Source organism: Vombatus ursinus, unplaced genomic scaffold, assembly GCF_900497805.2.
Source record: "Vombatus ursinus unplaced genomic scaffold, bare-nosed wombat genome assembly UNPS02010548.1, whole genome shotgun sequence".
In the NCBI taxonomy this organism is placed as follows: domain Eukaryota; kingdom Metazoa; phylum Chordata; class Mammalia; order Diprotodontia; family Vombatidae; genus Vombatus; species Vombatus ursinus.
In genome coordinates, this window is record NW_020950326.1 from 5,939,488 (window position 1) to 5,956,697 (window position 17,210).

The window sequence follows — 17,210 nt, forward strand, 5'->3', positions numbered from 1 at the left end:
CAAGTCAATCTGACAGAAGGATTTAGCAAAAAATGAGGGGAGGCAGAGAGAAGCAAAGAGAAGGGGAGAGATAGAGAAACAGGAAAAAGGGAGAGATAAGAGAAGGGAGAGAATTAAGAAGGAGGGGGTAAAGCAGAGGAAGAAGAGGTGGAGAGAAAGGACAAAGGGGAGAAAAAAAGGGAGAAATGGAGGAGTGAATAGGGGCATGTAGTCTTGTAGCCCGTCAAACTGCACTCGTTTCAAACTACTAAACCCTAGAAAGCTTTTCTTTTCGTCCATATTCAAAACTACTCTGGGTGCTAAAAGTTTCCCAAATCAGTTTCCCAACTTTACCAGCCCGGTGCTTCCTGTCCAGTCTGCAGGGCTGAAATTTGCCGAGCAGAAGTTTGGATGGATTAACTAACTACGAAGTCTCCACAGACCTCATCTTAAGGTGTGTGTCTGGGCGGGGGCGCGGTGGTGGGGTGGGGTGTCATCTTTGACTGAGGAAAGAGAAGAAGATACTCACGGTTAGCGCAGCCCACGAGAAGACAATCACCCACAGGCTGCCGGTCTGCATGGTGGTGACCACAGACTTTCACACGCAGCCAGTCTCATCCCCGGGAGGAGGTCACGGACAACTGCTACCTCACCCCAGCTGTTCACATGAGTTCACTTTTTCCCCACCTTGCTCCCCGGCTGAGAGAGGACGATTCTGTCCTAGGCGGCATGCCTGGGCTACCAGCATCCCCAGGCGGCTCCCAGCTGCTGCGCTGGGACTCTGGACTCCGCGGCTGCGCGGGCTCCAGCGGCCGCTGTTCAGTTACTCCTTTTGGCCCACTGATAAGGAACGCAGCCAAGAGACGTCAGAGGCCAGTCACTGCAGCGGGCTCAACCTATCAACAAGTAATGACTGCCGAGAGCCTCGGAGGGTGGGAGCGCGGAGGGCGAAATGATGGGGCCCTTTTCCTGCAGCACAATCAATCTCCCAAGGGAATGGAGCTGTTGGTGGCACAAGCTGTTTCAGCCTATATTCCTCCAAGCCTTGAAGGAGATACAGTGCATAAGATTTAGAGTCAGAAGAGATCCTGGAGCTCCATCTAGCCTGAAACCTTTTATTGTACAGGAGGGTAAATTGCGATCCGCGGAAGCGAAGTGACTTCACAGAGGTAATAAGTAGCAGAACTGGGATTTGAATCCAGTGCTTTTTTTCCATTACAGTATATGCGGCCTCTTATGAGACCCTCCTTTCTCCTTTCCTCTTCCCCCAATTGCATGTCCAGAAAAATTACTGATATCTGAAAAGGGAGACCCTAGAACTGAGCAGCCACTTCCAGATATGTCTGTATCTGTTCCTCCTCTTGTTATTTTTAGGCAAATCGCCTCATTGTCTGTACCTCAGTTTCTTTATGTGTCACTCACAGGGATAACTGCTCCCTTCCTACCTCTCAGGGTAAGGAGAGAAAAAGAAAAGAAACAGAGAGAAGAGGAAAAAAGAATAGAAAGAAGAGAGAGGAGAGGAAGAGGAAGAGGGACAGGAATTCATTGAAACATGGAATGTCAGAGCAGGAAAGGATCACAGAAATTATTTTATTCAACCCCTTCATTTTACAAATAAGGAAACTGAGGATGAATGACTTGCTCAAGTCTTCTAACTTCAAGTACCTTAAGAGATGGGGCGGGGATGGTGGTGGAGGTAGCATTGAAGGGGAAAAAGAGACATAAGACAGGGCTAAAGACCTTGGAAAGAGGAGAGAGACAAAGGAAAGGAAAAGTGGGAGGAGAAAAAGGGAAGGCAGGGGTGAAAGGGAGACAGAAGAAAGAGGAAAGTTTGAAGGAAGGGAGCAGAACCTAGCAGATTCAGTGAGGAATAAAAATGTGTCTGTGAAGCATATTTTAGGAGATAAATTGTCCAGACAGGAAATGAAAATCCAGGATATAGGGTCGTATTTCCCAAGTCCAATCTGTATTGCGAACCCATGGGTACAGCTTTCTTTTTCAAAGCAAACCAAAGAAAAATTATTTCAATAACTTCATTTCATTCATTCTCACAATCTTAGGAAGTCCTGGGACACACAGGAAACCAAGAAACACTGTATAGTTAATCAAACCAGAAATCAGAGCCCTGGATTATTCTGCCAACTATGAACAGTGTTGAGTCTCTGGGCCTTTGTTTCTTCATTTAATTCAATTTAACAAGGATATATCAAGTACCTACTGTGTGTATAGGACTTTGCCAATTGTTAAGGAAGATACAAAATCTAGATGAGACACCATTCCTGGCACAATCTAATAAATTTGCAAAATGAGGGGGTGAAGCTGAGCTGAACTGATTTGGAGTGGAGTGTACAGGGTGGGGTTTGTAACTGGGAGTCAGTTGAGCATAAACCTTTCAGTCAAATGCTAAACAGATTAAATTAACTTTATCTTCAGGTGCCAAATAAATCAAACAAAAGACTGTTAGCTTTATTAACAAGAAGCTAATGTATTATTGATGAGCCATAAATAATGGGAAGAATGTGACTTTCTATTCCACAAAGGTGTAAAGTGTGACAAATTAATGAGTTCTTTATGGCCGGGGGAGATATGCCACTCCAAAAATCCAGACTAGCCTTCTCCGGGAAACACAACTTTCCCCTTTAGTCTCTTGTTTTCCTTCTCATGTTTGTCTGAATTTTTTCAATATTCATGAGAAATAATTTTACTAAAATCAAGTTTGTCATACAGTCAAAAGAGAAGAGCAAACAAAATGTCTAGGGTTTTAAGAGAAAAGGCAGATTGCTGATGAGATAAAGTAAATTACATTCACGAGCTTGAAGCAAAAGTCAATCCCTTCATGTTTTATACCAGATTTCCCTCATGTTTCTGATCTAAATGACAATATACTTGTTCCTACTGCCAAAATATTTCCATATATTAGGAATGTTCTCCTACTTCTCTGTGAATGTTCTATATATTAAGGCAGCTAGGTGGTACAATGGATACAGTACTGGACTGGGAAAACCTGTGTTCAAATGTGACCTCAGACACTAGCTGTGTGACCCTGGGCAAGTCACTTAACCTTTATCTGCCTCAGTTTCCTCAACTGTAAAATGAGCTGGAGAAGGAAATGGCAAACCACTCCAGCATCTTTGCCAAGAAAACCCCAAATGGGGTCATGAAGGGTTGGGCATGACTGGAAAGACTGCACAACAACAAAACTATGTATCAAGCATTCTGCTAAATACCAAGGATACAAGGAATGCCTAAGACACCCTGCCCATAGTCTAATGGTGATGGACTGGTCACTGTATGGGCTGTTTTTGTTTAACTGTGTATCTTTGTTTCAAGGGAGAGTTCACCTGGAGAAGGAGAGGTATATTAAGAAATGAGTGATATAGTAACAAAAGACATCAGTAAAAGTTATTTTTTTAAGAATGTAAATTTCTGGGGCAGCTAAGTGGCACAGTGTGGATAGAGCACTGGCCCTGGATTCAGGAGGACTTGAGTTCAAATCCGACCTCAGACACATAACACTTACTAGCTGTGTGACCCTGGGCAAGTCACTTAACCCTATTGCCTAGCCAAAATAAAAAATATATATATATAAATTCCTTGAGGGTAGGGAATGTCTTTCATCTTTGTGTCCACTGTACCTAGCAAAGTGCTGTTGTACATAATAAGGGATTAATAAATTATTGTTGAATGAAGTAAATTAAAGAATATATGTTTGAAACTTATACACTCATAGAACCAAAGAATATCAGAATTGGAAGGGCCTCAGAGACCATCTTGTTCAATGTTCACTAATTTCCAGTCCATCTATATTTTTACTAATCCACAAACTTTTTCTACCAAAGTTCTTACTTCTTACAACCTATAAACTAAAAAACTTAAAAATCTGGCTCTTTTTCTTCTTCATCATTTGTCCTGCTCTTCTTGCCCCTGGATTCTTTTTTCCCTTCCTCCAGGTCCCAGCTTTCCAAACCTGGAGCTTTTGCTCCACTTGAATTGTAGAGGGAAGAGAAAATGTAGATATTTTACCAGTATGCAGTATATAGTTTCATTGGGAAACACTGACCCAGGACAACTCTCTGTATGATGCATGAATCTTTTCTATAACATATCCAACAAAGAGTTATTTTCCTCTGCTTGGGGCCATCCACTAGAATCTTATGACTGGAGGAGAGAGTGAGGCTGATGACTTTGCACAGCCTCACTTACAGCCAATTCATGAGCAAGTCAAGATATCACCCTCATGATGTCATTGGTCCTCTTCCAGAATGAAGGATGAACAACAATAACAATTTTCCTCTTCCTGAACACCTCCAGTGAAAGGGAATTCATTACCTCTACAGGTAGCCTGTTCCATTTTAGGACTCTAATGGACTCTAACTCCATTTTAGCTCTAATGTTTAGGCAGTTCTTTCTCATATTAAGCTGAAATCTGTAACTAATTCTATAACTTCTAAAAAAAAATTCTACAATCCCTTTCAGTATCCCATTCCAGTACAAACTAACAACCTGACTACAGGCATATCAAATATTAATCATTATTGTTGAGAGAACTGTTATTCTTTAAGAATAATTTCAACTTTGTCTCTCTGAGACTGCCTCTATTCCATTACAAAGCAGACTTTAAGGATACTGGTCTAGATTTCTCCAGAGGAGGTATGAAATTAGGACAAATTACACTGTGTGACCCTCCCTAAACCAATTTTTTGCTGGTAAAATAAAATAAGAATAAGATGAAAATCAATGGCAACTCTGAAGGGAAACAATAGTCACCCAACCAACAAGCATTTATCCAAAACTTAATATGTTGCAGGTACTCTGTTACTGGGTATATTGATAATAAATGTAGCAATCCCTGTCCTCAAGAAGATGGTATTCTAGGGGCAGCTAGATAGCGCAGTGGATAGAGCACCAGCCCTGGAGTCAAGAGGACCTGAGTTCCAACCGGGCCTAAGACACATAATACTCAATAGCTGTGTGACTTAAGTCACTTAACCCCAACTGCCTCACAAAAAACAAACAAACAAAATGAAAAAAAAAAAAAGAAGATGGTATTCTAATAGAAGGATAATAAGGATATACCTATATACAAATATAAGTATATACAGAATAAATATAAAGAGAACAATTAAATACAAGGAACTTTGAGGGGGGGCACTTATTTTTGAGAAGATCAGAAAAATTTCTGTAGAAGATGTTGCTTGAGCTATGTCTAAAAATAAGAGGGAGTGGAGATGAGGAGGGAGGGAAATCCTGGTATGGAGACAGCCAATGCAAATGAGCACAGACAGGAGATGGAGTGTCATATAAAGAACAGCAATCTAGCCAATTTGGCTGGATCAGAGTGTGTACAATGAGGCTGGAAATGAAGGTTGTGGGGAAGTTACAAAGGGCTTTGAAAGCAAGGAGGCCATTGAAGGTGATCTCTGTTACAGCAGTGACGTGGTTAGATTTGTGATTAAGGAGAATCACTTTGGCCACAGTAAGTAAAATGGAATGAAATATTCTTGCTGCATAATATTATGTTCACCTGTCTCTGGAGGTTCAGCTAGCTTTGCATAGGTTGAACTTCAAGGAAAGGCTCTGATCCCTTGAGGGCCATAGACAAAAGTTTTATTTTTTTCTGGGAGACTGGGGCAACACCCAGTTGTTCCTTTCAAACACTTTGGTTTACCCATTTGTTGACACAATTCAACTGGCTCTAGTACATTATCTTTGTTAGGGCAATGCAGGTGAGCTAGCTGACTGAACTCTTGATGGTAGGCCAAAAAGAAAAAAAACAAAAAAAAAACTCAACAGTAACGTAGGAGAGACAGGTGCTATGAAAGGAATTTTTCCCATGTTCTAATGTAAAGTTGAATGTTAGAAGCACCCCAGAAGTAGAATGTAGGTAATAATCATTGAGTATGAGGTAGATATAGTTTACTCATTGTTGCCTGTAGCAGATATGTACAAAAATCAATACTAAAGCCTACTCTACTTAGAGTCAATACCACACTTCTTTTTTCATTTAATTGCCCCTAATTGTTTTTTTTATTTGTTTGTTTTAGGCTATAGATATAGAAATAGAAGACATGGTCCCTGCCTTCAAGGAGTTTACAGTCTATTTGAGAAGATGACAAGTTTCTCAAAAATATCAGATAACAAATATGTGCCAGATAGGTGGATTAGACAGTACCATAGGAGCTTGGAAGAAAGATTATTAGGTGAAAGAGATTATTATTAATCAATAATATTTTAGTTTGAATTAGTTTATTAAATCAGTTAGTGACTTGGAATGGGATATAGGTCTTGCTGTGAAATGATGTTTGTGTCTCTGAAGTTGTCCACTTACATAATACATACTTTCTATTTACAGTCACCTCAACTGATGAGAGGCCCTCAAACTGTGGAACTAGTTCACTTTGATTGGATTGCCTTTTCCTGTCCCTCCCTGACATATTCTATAAGATGGTTAGGGTATGGGATAGTTCAGTGGAAAAAGTACTGCCAATGGATAAGAGGATTGGAGTTCAAGTGCAGCCTCTGACACTTAACACCTGAATGATTTTGGCCAAAACATTTATAGCCTCCCTGGGTCTTAATTTTCCCAACTGTGAAGTGAGAGGGTTTGAACAAATTACCTTTGAAGTACTTTCTAGTTCTAAACCTATAATAAAAATAGCAATAGCTAGCATTTACATGGCATTTTATTAATATTCCTTACAATAACTCTGTGAGATAGGTGCTATTATTATCCCTATTTTACAGATGATGAAAATTGAGGCAGAGTTTAAGTGACTTGGTCACCTGGAATTTGAACTCAAAGCTTCTAGACTCCAGGTCCAATGTTCTATTCATTGGACAACCCATCTGCCTACAAGCTTCCTATTTTTTTTTTTTGCCTTTTTTTTTGTGAGACAATTAGGGTTAAGTGACTTGCCCAGGGTCACACTGCTAGTAAGTATCAAGTGTCTGAGGCTGGATTTGAACTCGGGTCCTCCTGACTCCAAGGCCAGAGCTCTATCCACTGTACCACCTACCTGATCCTAAGCTTCCTATTTTAAATAATGTTTCCATCTAGTGAGTGTTTAGATTGAGCTTTTTGGGTTCTTCTTGCAAAGGGGAGAACTGCAGAGTTGATTCTATATACTCTATTTTGCTTCATGGCAAATTAAATAAAGTCTGTATTATGTACATGTGGGGGTGGGGAGGAGTGTTAAGAATTGTGTCAAGAGATCTAGAGGGTATTAACCTCCTTATAATCAAAACTAAACCCATGATCTTCAGTTTCCTTATCTCTAAAATGAAGGGATTGGAACAGATCCCACTAAGATATTTTCCAGTTCTAACTGGACCAAATAATTAATTAATTAATAGTCTTTTCCCACTTAATTATTACACTCAATTGAACAATTTATTAAACATCTCCTAAGTCCCAGGCACTTTTTTAGCCTCAGGAAATACAAAGTCAAAAATGAAAACTGTTCCTGCCTTCAAAGAGTTTGTATTCTACTGGAGTATTTTGCACAGAGGTTAGAAAATAGAAAAATTTGTATGAAGTAAACAGTAATTTGGGGTGAGAAGTGATAACAGCAAGAGAAATAAGGAAAGGCTTTGTGTAGGTGGCATTTAAGCTGATCCTTTAAGGGAGCTAGAGATTCTAAGATTCCTAAATGAAGAGCGAAAACATTCCAAGCTTGGGAATCACAAAGGTTTGTAGGTGAGAAATGGACAGAAGACTTTTGAGAGAGCATAATGTGAAATAAATCTGAAAGATATTTTGGAGTTGTGACTTCCACACTAGACTCGTCCTTCTTGACTTCTCTGTTTCTGTTCCTGTTGATTATACCTCTGTAATATCTCCTTTCTGTCACAATCTTTTTATTTCTGATGTCATTATCCTTACTTTAGACTCTTATTCCCTCTTCTCTGGCCTGTTCCAATAGCTTCCTGACTGATTTTCCTGTCCCTAGTCTCTCTGTCCTGCACACAGATGTCTGATTAATTTTCCTAATGGATGGCTTAAATTGTATTACTCCATTACTTAAGAACCCTCAGAAGCCCCCTCTGTTGTTTGTTGAACAAAGTCCAAACTTGTTGCTTAGTCTGACACTCAAAGATCATAGGATCATAAATCTAGAACGGGAAGGGACCTCAGAGGCATCTGGGCCAACCCCTTCATTTTACAGATGAGGAAACTGAGACCCATGGAGATTAAGTGACTTGCCTAAAATTACAGAGGTAGTATCAGAGGTGAGATTTGAACCTAGGTCATCTGATTTTAGGTCTTTCTGCTAAACACACTAATCCCTGGCCCAGCAAATTTGTCCTTAACACCATGTTGCTAGCCTTCCTCTCCAACCGCTCATTCCTCAGGCATGTCTTTTGCTTTACCTACCTTTATATACTGTTCCTTATGCCTACAATATCATCACCCCATCTCCACTTATCAAAATCCCTCTAATTAAATAGCACCTCCTCCATGAAGCCTTCCCTGATTCCCTTCCTTTAAGAAGTTATCTCTCCCTCCTCTTTACTCTAGAGTATTTTATAGTCCTATTATAGTGATCTCCTATTTTAAGTTACAACTACTTATGTATTCCTGCTTTCCTACTAAATTTTAAGGATTTAGGGGTAGGGATTTTTTTTTTATTTATTTCTTTTTGGTAAGGTAATTTGGTAGGGATTTTATTTTTGAGCAAGTGTGCAGTGCTGTCAATCATCCCCTAGGTCAGAGGACTAATGTGAGCATACCCTGAGAGTACTTGGACACCTCCCCTGAGGTAGGTATAGCTTCCCTGCAACTCACTGTCCTTCAGGAGCAATTTCTTTTATGAACAATGTATTCCCCCTCCCTTCACAATGATGTGACTTTCTAAAGCCCTGTGTACCAAATGGCTACCTTCAAGGGAAATGAAAATGTCTACCTGGGCTTGCTCCCAGACTAGGGGGTTTTATTAGCTCATTTGAAAAAAACAAAACAAAAAACTAAGAGTATCCTGATTTTGGATTCATTGCTAGCTTGTAGCAGTTCAATACTGGTCTCTCCCTCAACCCTAATAGCTCAGCCCCACAAGGCCTAGGCATATCTGGACAAAATTTTCATTTCTCTTAAATAGGGAATTCTCTCCCTCTCATTCTCTCTGTCTCTATCTCTCCCTCCCTCTCTGTCTCTCCCTCCATCCCCCTTTCCTCTTTCTGTTCTCTCTCTCCTTTTCCCTGTCTCCTCTCTATCTTCTCTCTCTTCTCTTTCCTCTCTCTCACCTCTCTTCTCTTCTCTTGTCTCCCCCCCCCATTTAGATTCCTGAGTCACTGGGTTTTATGTTAGCCAACATTTTATTATGACTCAAAAGCTTAGAAACCAAAGTGTGCATTTAGAACAAAGACCAGAGTTTCCAGAGGGAACCAGGGAAGTTAAAGTGAGCAAATAGTCCACAGGAACATTCTATTTCTTCCCTGGAGAGAGGGAGGAAGCTAGGAAAGAATATGTCATTAATCTATCTTCTGGGCTAATCTCAGTTGCTCATGATAGACCAAAGCCATCTGCTGTCCATGGCTCTGTACTTGGGTCTCTTGCTTGCAAATGGCTTCTTCCTTCCTACCTGCTCGACTTTCTGGTTCTTCTACCCAAATCTATTTTTCCAAAGGTGGGGGAGGCCAAGTTTTAGAGTTTTGATAATGTAAATCCAGTAAGTCAGTGCTTTTCCCCAAAGTCTCTCATTCACCTTTGGATGTGGCTAAAGGCAGGTTACATCCCTATCTTCCCCAGAACCTAACAGAATGTTTTCTCCTTAGCATACCTTTCATCAATGTTTGTTTAATTAAAATGAATTCAACCAATTATAAATTAGTTTCAGTTAACCTATTCCTTTTTAAAGTACAAATAAATGCCCCACCCGTTGAAATATTAAGCCTCATTTTCATACCTGAGTGTGAATTTCTTTACTCTGAGAATCAAGCTTTCAAAGAATGCACATTTTGACTAGGACTAGGAAGAAGGAAAAACTTTAGAATAGAAAACCACACTTAAATGAAATAGGATACTTTGAACAATCAGATAACACAAAAAGGACAGTGGATATTTTAGGAATAAGCAAGAGAGTGCTATAGATAGCAAGGCTGCAAAGAAAAACTTTGCTGACTTTGAAATTTTACCTAGAGTTCTGGTGGCAGTTGGTTTATTATACCTAAGTTAACTGGACTAGCATGGAAAGCTTTAATATGCAAAAGTCAGTTTTCCCTAATTGAGGCCTATAGTCCATTTGCTAGGAGAAAGAGGAGAACAAAGAAAGAGTGAAAAGAGGAGGAAGAAGAGTAGAAGCTATGCTCATGACACTCCTTTACCAGTACAAAGACAGAGAGATGAGAGACAGAGCGGAAGTTGGACCGTGTAGCTGTCAGGGGGTTCATAGAAAGGAATAAGGTATAAGAAGTTTGGAAAGCTAGGAGAGGTGTAGGTTACAATGAGCTTAAATGCCAACCAGAGCAGTCTATATTTGATCCTGTTGGTAATAGGGAGCCACTAGTGTTTATTGAGTAGTGAGGTGATATGATCAGACTTATGCTTTGGAAAAATCACTTTGGCATTTGAAATGGAGGATTCATTGGAGTGGAGAGAGACTTGAGGTAGGGAGCTCTATTAGAAGGCATCTAGGAGACAGGTAATCAGGTCCTCAAATGGGGTAGTGGCTATGCGAATGCAGAGAAGTGGACAAATATAAGAGATCTCATGAAGGTAGCAACAATAAGATTTACCATAGATTGGACGTGTAGGATGGATAAGAGTGAGGAATTGAGGATGATACTGAGGTTGTTGGTGTAGATGATTTGAGGTTGGTGGTACCCTTGAGGAAGAGAGGTAGAAAAAGAGGTAGGAAGATATAAAAAAACACCAAATTTTATTTCAAAATTTTGTCTATTAAACAATTAATCATCAAGCATTTATTAAGCACCAATAAGCACTTATTAAGCAATCAATAAGCATTTAGTCTCCCCTCCACAAACACTGTGCTAGGTGTTGGGAATATGAAGACAAAAATGAATCAGTCTCTGCTTTCATTACAGGGAGACCTTCTATAGAGGGAGAGTACTTGCACACATAAGTATACACAAAATAAGCATATACAACATGTACACAAAATAAATACAATGTAATTGTGTGGGGGAAGCATTAGCAGCTGGAAAGTTCAGGAGAGGTCTTGAATAGAAGATGGTTTTGGAGCTGAGCTTTGAAGGAAACCAAGGTATCCAGGGGGTGGAGGGGAGGAGGGAGTGCATTCCAGGCATGGGGGGCAGACTGTTCGAAGGTACAGATATGGGAGATGTGACATCACCTACAAGAAACATCCAGAAAGCCAGTCTGGCTAAACTGAAGTGTGTGTACATGGGAAGTAATGAATAATAAACAAGGTTGCAAAGGTAGGTTCAAGTCAGCTTGTGAAAGGCTTTAAATACTAAACAGGAGTTTGTATTTGACCTAAAGGTAATGGGGAATCACAGAATTTACTAAATAGAGAACTGACAGTCTGGCTTGTGTTTTAGGAAAATCCCTGTTTCTTCCTTGTGGATTGTAAAGAATTGTAAGTGGGTTGTAAAGAAGAGAGATGAAACTGGGTGATCCATGAGGCAGTGATTGTGGCCATTATGGAACTAGAGAAAGGGAAGAGAAGTAAGAGATAAGGAGATAGACTAGATAAGATTTAGCCACCAAGTGGGAAGAGGATAATTCTGAAGTTTTGAACCTGAGAGACCAGAAGGACTGAGATACTCGTGGCATAAATAGGAATTTTTGGAAGAAGTAATTTTGGAGGGAAAGATGATGACTTCTCTTTTGGACATGTTGAGTTTGAGATGCCTGTGGGATCCATTGGAAAATGTCCAATAGACAGGACTAATGCTGAAGAAAGAGATGAGGATTGAAAAAGTAGAGTTGGGAGTCATCTGAATAGAGATGATCATAGAAGTAGATGAGGTCATACCTGCAGTGGCTTAGAATGGCACTAAGACTTTTGGGACATCCTGTATATGGAGAAGAGAGCCCAGAACAGAGCTTTGGAGCACATCCATATTTACAAATGGTGTTCCAGCTAAGGTGACTAAGAAAGAGTGGTGTAGGCAAGCCCATCTCCCTTCCCCTTGAGTTTAGGTCAGCTGCAATTTAACTACCCCAAATACCAACCTTATTCTGCTCAAATTTCTACCAATCAGATTCATTTAGCTTAATAAGCAAACATCCCTAGTAGAGTTAAAGGTTTGGGAGTGGGAGGTGGGGGATGGGGGATGGGGAGGAAGGTAGTAATTAGTCATTCATAACAGAAGACCTTTTATAGCCCTTTAATGTTTGCAAAACATTTTACGCACATTACCTCATTTGATCCTCATAATAATTCTGTGAGGTGGATGCTATTAATATCCCCCTTTCATAGAAAGGGAAACTCAAAGAAGTTAAATTATTTGCCTAAGATCACACAGCTACTAGATTGCCAGATTCAAACTTGGGCTGCCTGATGCTGAGCTCCACACTGTCATGCTGATTCTCATTTATCAGGAAAGTCACTTGATATAGCACCCCCCACCCCTCCCAATATGGTCAATTTTCAACAGCCAAGACAGAGGAAACAATTAGCTCAAAGTAAAGGCATTTACTGAAATGATATTGAAAGAAAAATAGCAAAATATCTTCCCAGTTGGGGTGCACCTTCTCACAAATATACACGAACTCAGTGGAATAGATGCTATAGTCCTTTGCTCACCAACAAGGTCTGCCCAAGCAGGGGCAAAAGATAAGAAATGTATAGCTCTAGAGCTGCCTCTTGTACCCTAAGAGGTTAAGAGACGTGGGTTGGCAAGGGTTACTGGTCCATGAGTCCTAAGCAAATTTCATCCTCTCTCTTGCTTCAGGCTCCTAGTCTATAAAGTGAAAAGATCAAACTGCAGGAGATACATAGTCTCTAAGGTCCATTGCCACTCTTGATCCTGTGAATCCCCATGATTTTGTTACTTCAGTGAAAATCAGAGCAATTTCCTGTTCCACCCAATTCTTCTCTTTTTCCTTCTGACTGACCCCAGAAAGGTGTGATTAGGTAAAAATAATGCTAATTACAATCATTTAAGTCAACTGTACAATGCACTTTTGTAATGTAAAGCCTATGCTTTATTTTTTATTTTGTTATTTTGTTATTTTATTTTATTATTATTTATTTATGGGCTTGAGATCTGGAAGGGACCATATCCACCATCGAGACCCAACGTTCTTAACCTTTTGGGGGTGTGAGAGAAAGGGGGAATCATGGACCTTGCTGGTAGTCTAGTGAAGCCTACAGAACCCTTCTCAGAACAATGTTCTTAAATGTATAATATAAAATTTGTTAGGACTACAAAAGAAACCAACCATAATGAAATTCAGTTATCAAGATATTTTTTAATTGTAATATAGCAATATATATGCTTCTTTATATCCATCAAATCAGTGGTATCAAGTGAAAATAGAAATGAGATCAATAAGATAATTCTATAGCTATTATTCTTAGATGCTAAATTTCAATTAAAGGTTGGTGAAAATAAACATGTAGTCTTTTTCTATTGAAATTCACAGACTTTCCTGAAATCTAAGAATCCCAATCTAGCCCAACATCCTCATTTTACCAATGAGGAAACAGAAACTTGCCCAAGGTCACAGTGCTACTAAATCTCTGAGCCAAAATTCCCACTGCAGTTTTCTACTTTCCTTTCCACTACCCAAGGCTGGCTCCTTATGTATGTCATTGTGTATGCGCATTATCTGTGCCGTTATATATTAACTACATACTCGATGGACTATTTTAAATTTTATTACAATACTTCCTCAGTCCTCTGTGTATGGAAGTCCCCCAGGGCTCAGATTCTGGGCCCGCTTCTTTTCTTTCTCTACATTTTCTTAGTGATCTCTTCAGAGGAAGGAAGGAATAAGTATTTGTTAAGCACCTATTATGTGCCTGGAACTGTAGTGCTAAGTGCTTTAAAAGTAGTATCTATTTGGATCTTCAGAACAATCTGGGATGTTAGTCCTATTATTATCCCCATTGTATAATTAAGGAACTGAGGCAAGCAGAGGTTAAGTGACTTACCCAAGGTCACCCAGCTAGTTAGTATTTGAGGCTGAATTTGAAATCAGGTCTTCCTGACTCCAGGCCCACTACTGTATCCACTGGGCCTCCTGCCTTGGGATCAACTATCATCTCTATATAGATGATTTCCAGATTTATGTATCCAATGCTAATCTCTCTCCAGAGCTTCAGTCCCAACTGTTTATTACATATTTATAAGTAGATGTTCCACAGGCATTTCAAATTCAACACATCTAAAATAGAACTTAACGTTATTTCCACTCTCCCCAGTCCCAACCCTCTCTTCTTCCAAATTTTCCTGTTTCTTCTGAGGTCATTACCATCCTTTCAGTCATCCAGGTTTAAGACTTGGAATCAACCTTGCCCTCTCCTTCTCTCACCCACAACATCCAGCTAGTTGCAATGCTTTGCTTATTCTACTTCCATAGTACCTCTTCCACCTACTTCTCTCCATTTACCCTGACACTACCTTGGTTTAGGCCATCACCACTTCTTTTCTGGGGAAGCTAAGTGGTACAGTGGGTAAAGTGCTGGGCCTGGAGTCAGGAAGACTCATCTTCCTTAGTTCAAACTTGACTTCAGACTCTTATCATCTGTGAGACCCTGAGCAAGTCACTTAACCCTATTTGCCTCATCTTCGCCAAGAAAACCCTAAGTGGGGTCATTAAGAGTTGAACACAACTGAAAAACAACTTCTTGTCTGGACTATTACAATAGCCTCCTAATTGGTCTCCCTGTGTTTCTTCCCCAGACCAGTCCCAACATAGTTGGCATAGTTAGTCCTAAAGTCCAAGTCTGACTATGCTACTCCCTGGTTCAAAAATCTTCAGTTTCTTCCTCTTGCCTCTGGGATAAAATATGAATTCATGTGACTTTTAAAAGCCCTTTACAATCTAGCTCCAGCTTACCTTGACACGGTTACTGCACATGACTCTTCTCCTCTGTTTCAGTGACACTGACCTCCTGGCTGTTTTTCTTACACAAGGGACCATCTTCCATCTCTGGGCCTTTGTGCAAATTGTCCCCAGGGCCAGAAATGTATTACTATCTCTCCTCTGTCTTTTGAAACCCCCAATTTCCTTAAAGGCTCAGCTCAGATTCTCCCTTCTATATGAAGGCTACAGTCTGATTTGCTCATTGCTAGAGACATTCCACACACGATCCCTACTATTCCCACCCCACTACCTGCCATGGAAATCACTTTGTATATATGGGCAGTTCTCGCTTCAGGTAAGTTGACTGTTCTGCAGACCTCTATTCAAGCGATTTTTGCATGAATTTGCATGATTTTGCATGAATTTGGGGAAGGGAAGGGAGAGGGAGAAAGGCAGAAACAGGGCCAACTGGGTGGGGAGGGAGGGAACATACATGTGAGGCCACACATGGGTGTAGACAGGAGAGGACAGATAACACGAGGAGCCTGAGACAGACACGCCCTACTAATGGGCTTACAGAGGGAAGACAGACTGACCCAGAGGGGCGTGGACTGGACTTGAGGGCAGGTGGGCAAATGTGGGTCAAAAGTCTCTTCTCCCAGGGCTGGAGGTCTCAAGCCAAGCCCCGTATCAACACAGTTCTGCTTTTTCTTGGAGATGTTTTTAGTTTATTTTTTTGGTGTGGGAGTGAGGGGGTAGGGAGGCCTCAGTGCTGAGCTGAGGGGCAGAGCAGAGAGAGAGTACAGTCCTATAAAGTTAACATAGGTGTTTTTTTTTTCAAAAGTGGATTTCTTTCAGAATTAAGGTAAAGTCTAATTTGCATAATGTAAATTTACTTTAAGCAAGAACTGTCTGTATTTTGTATTTATTTATTCATATTTATGTTGTTTTTTTCCAATAGAATGAGGCCAGGGACTGTTCAATTTTTTTTTAAATTTATATCACTATGGCCTAACACAGTGCGTAGTACATAGTAGAAGCTTAATATGCATTTGTTGAATGACTCTATATTCAGTCCTCAGAGTATATTATGCAGAATTGCTATCCACTCACAAGTCAAACAAATTACAGAGAATATGGGACTCATAACCAGAAAGTTTTGAAAATGGTGTGCCATTCTTCGGGGAGTGTTGTGGGCAGCTGGAGGCCAGGGGCAAGAGACTGGTTGTTTTGAGTGAATGAGACTGAAAGAGGGAAGAGGTTCTGGTTAAAGAAGGATTTACTTAATTCCCCTTTAAAAGTAAAATTAAGCTGAATACCAGAAGTTTCCATCTTGGATTTCTCAAACTTGACCCCTGAGAGTTTAGACAAAGATCTTTCTTCTAAATAAACCTTTCTGCCAAATAACTCTGCCACCAAACGGTGGTGAGGGGGAGAAGATATATTTTTTTTCATGGAAACTGTTTTCCCCTTCTATTTATCCAAAAGTGTGTTGACTTGCAGCTTGACTTTAAAACAACAGCAATAGGTCAGTGGTGCACAGCTTAGTAGTAAGAAGAAATATGCTCCTTAGGTAGAGAGAGATGTTTACTTCCTCTTCAGAAGCCTCCTTATTCCTAGCTGCCCTCACAGTAATCACTTTTTAGGAATCCCAAATCCTAACCCTGCATCTGAGATACTGTTATTGATCTCTGCGTACAATGTTGTACGGGGGAAAGAGAACAGAATTTGGAAGCAGAAGAATCAGGTTTAAATTCCAGGTCTACCACTTACTATCTGTGTAAGCTTAGCAAGTCACAATATTTCTGGACCTTAGTTTCCTCATTTATAAATTCTTCACGTAACTTTCAAAGTTGTCCTACTTTCCTGTGATGATTCCTTCTTTTTCTTCTCTCTCTCTCTTTCTCTCTTTTCTTCCCTCCCTCTCTTCTTCCTTCAACTCCGCTTCCCCCCCCCCCCCGCCTTCCCTTCTCTATAATGTTAACTGACTAGTCTATGGTCACACAGCCATTATGTATAATGTGGATCAGAAACTGGACTTTATCCTAGGCTTTAAGACATGTTCTCTAAATACTGTACCACCACACAATACAGTGTCTTGTCTTATACACAGTAAATGGTTTCATTAAAGTTTGTTGAATTGGATTCCCTAATTGTTCCAACCATAACAGTTGTATGAACTTATGCAAGTCATACAAACTCTCTGGGCCTCAGTTTCCTTGTGAAAATAGGAGTGAAAAAAACCCATCAACTTTTATAGAACTGTGGTAAAACA

General features: G+C 40.2%; 2 protein-coding genes across 2 annotated transcripts in view; one reads left to right on the plus strand and one right to left on the minus strand.

Moving 5' to 3' along the window:
* Positions 1-798, minus strand: part of SCTR (secretin receptor) — a 77,754-nt gene extending 76,956 nt beyond the window's left edge. The window contains exon 1 of the mRNA XM_027854678.1: positions 509-798. Within this exon, the coding sequence (XP_027710479.1) occupies positions 509-559 (51 nt within the window). The 5' untranslated portion in view covers positions 560-798. The remainder of the gene's footprint in view (positions 1-508) is intronic.
* A 315-nt stretch (positions 799-1,113) lies between these two features.
* The window catches only part of CFAP221 (cilia and flagella associated protein 221), a 127,135-nt gene continuing 111,038 nt past the window's right edge, over positions 1,114-17,210 (plus strand). The window contains exon 1 of the mRNA XM_027854742.1: positions 1,114-1,148. The gene's annotated coding sequence lies outside the window, so the exon portion shown is untranslated. The remainder of the gene's footprint in view (positions 1,149-17,210) is intronic.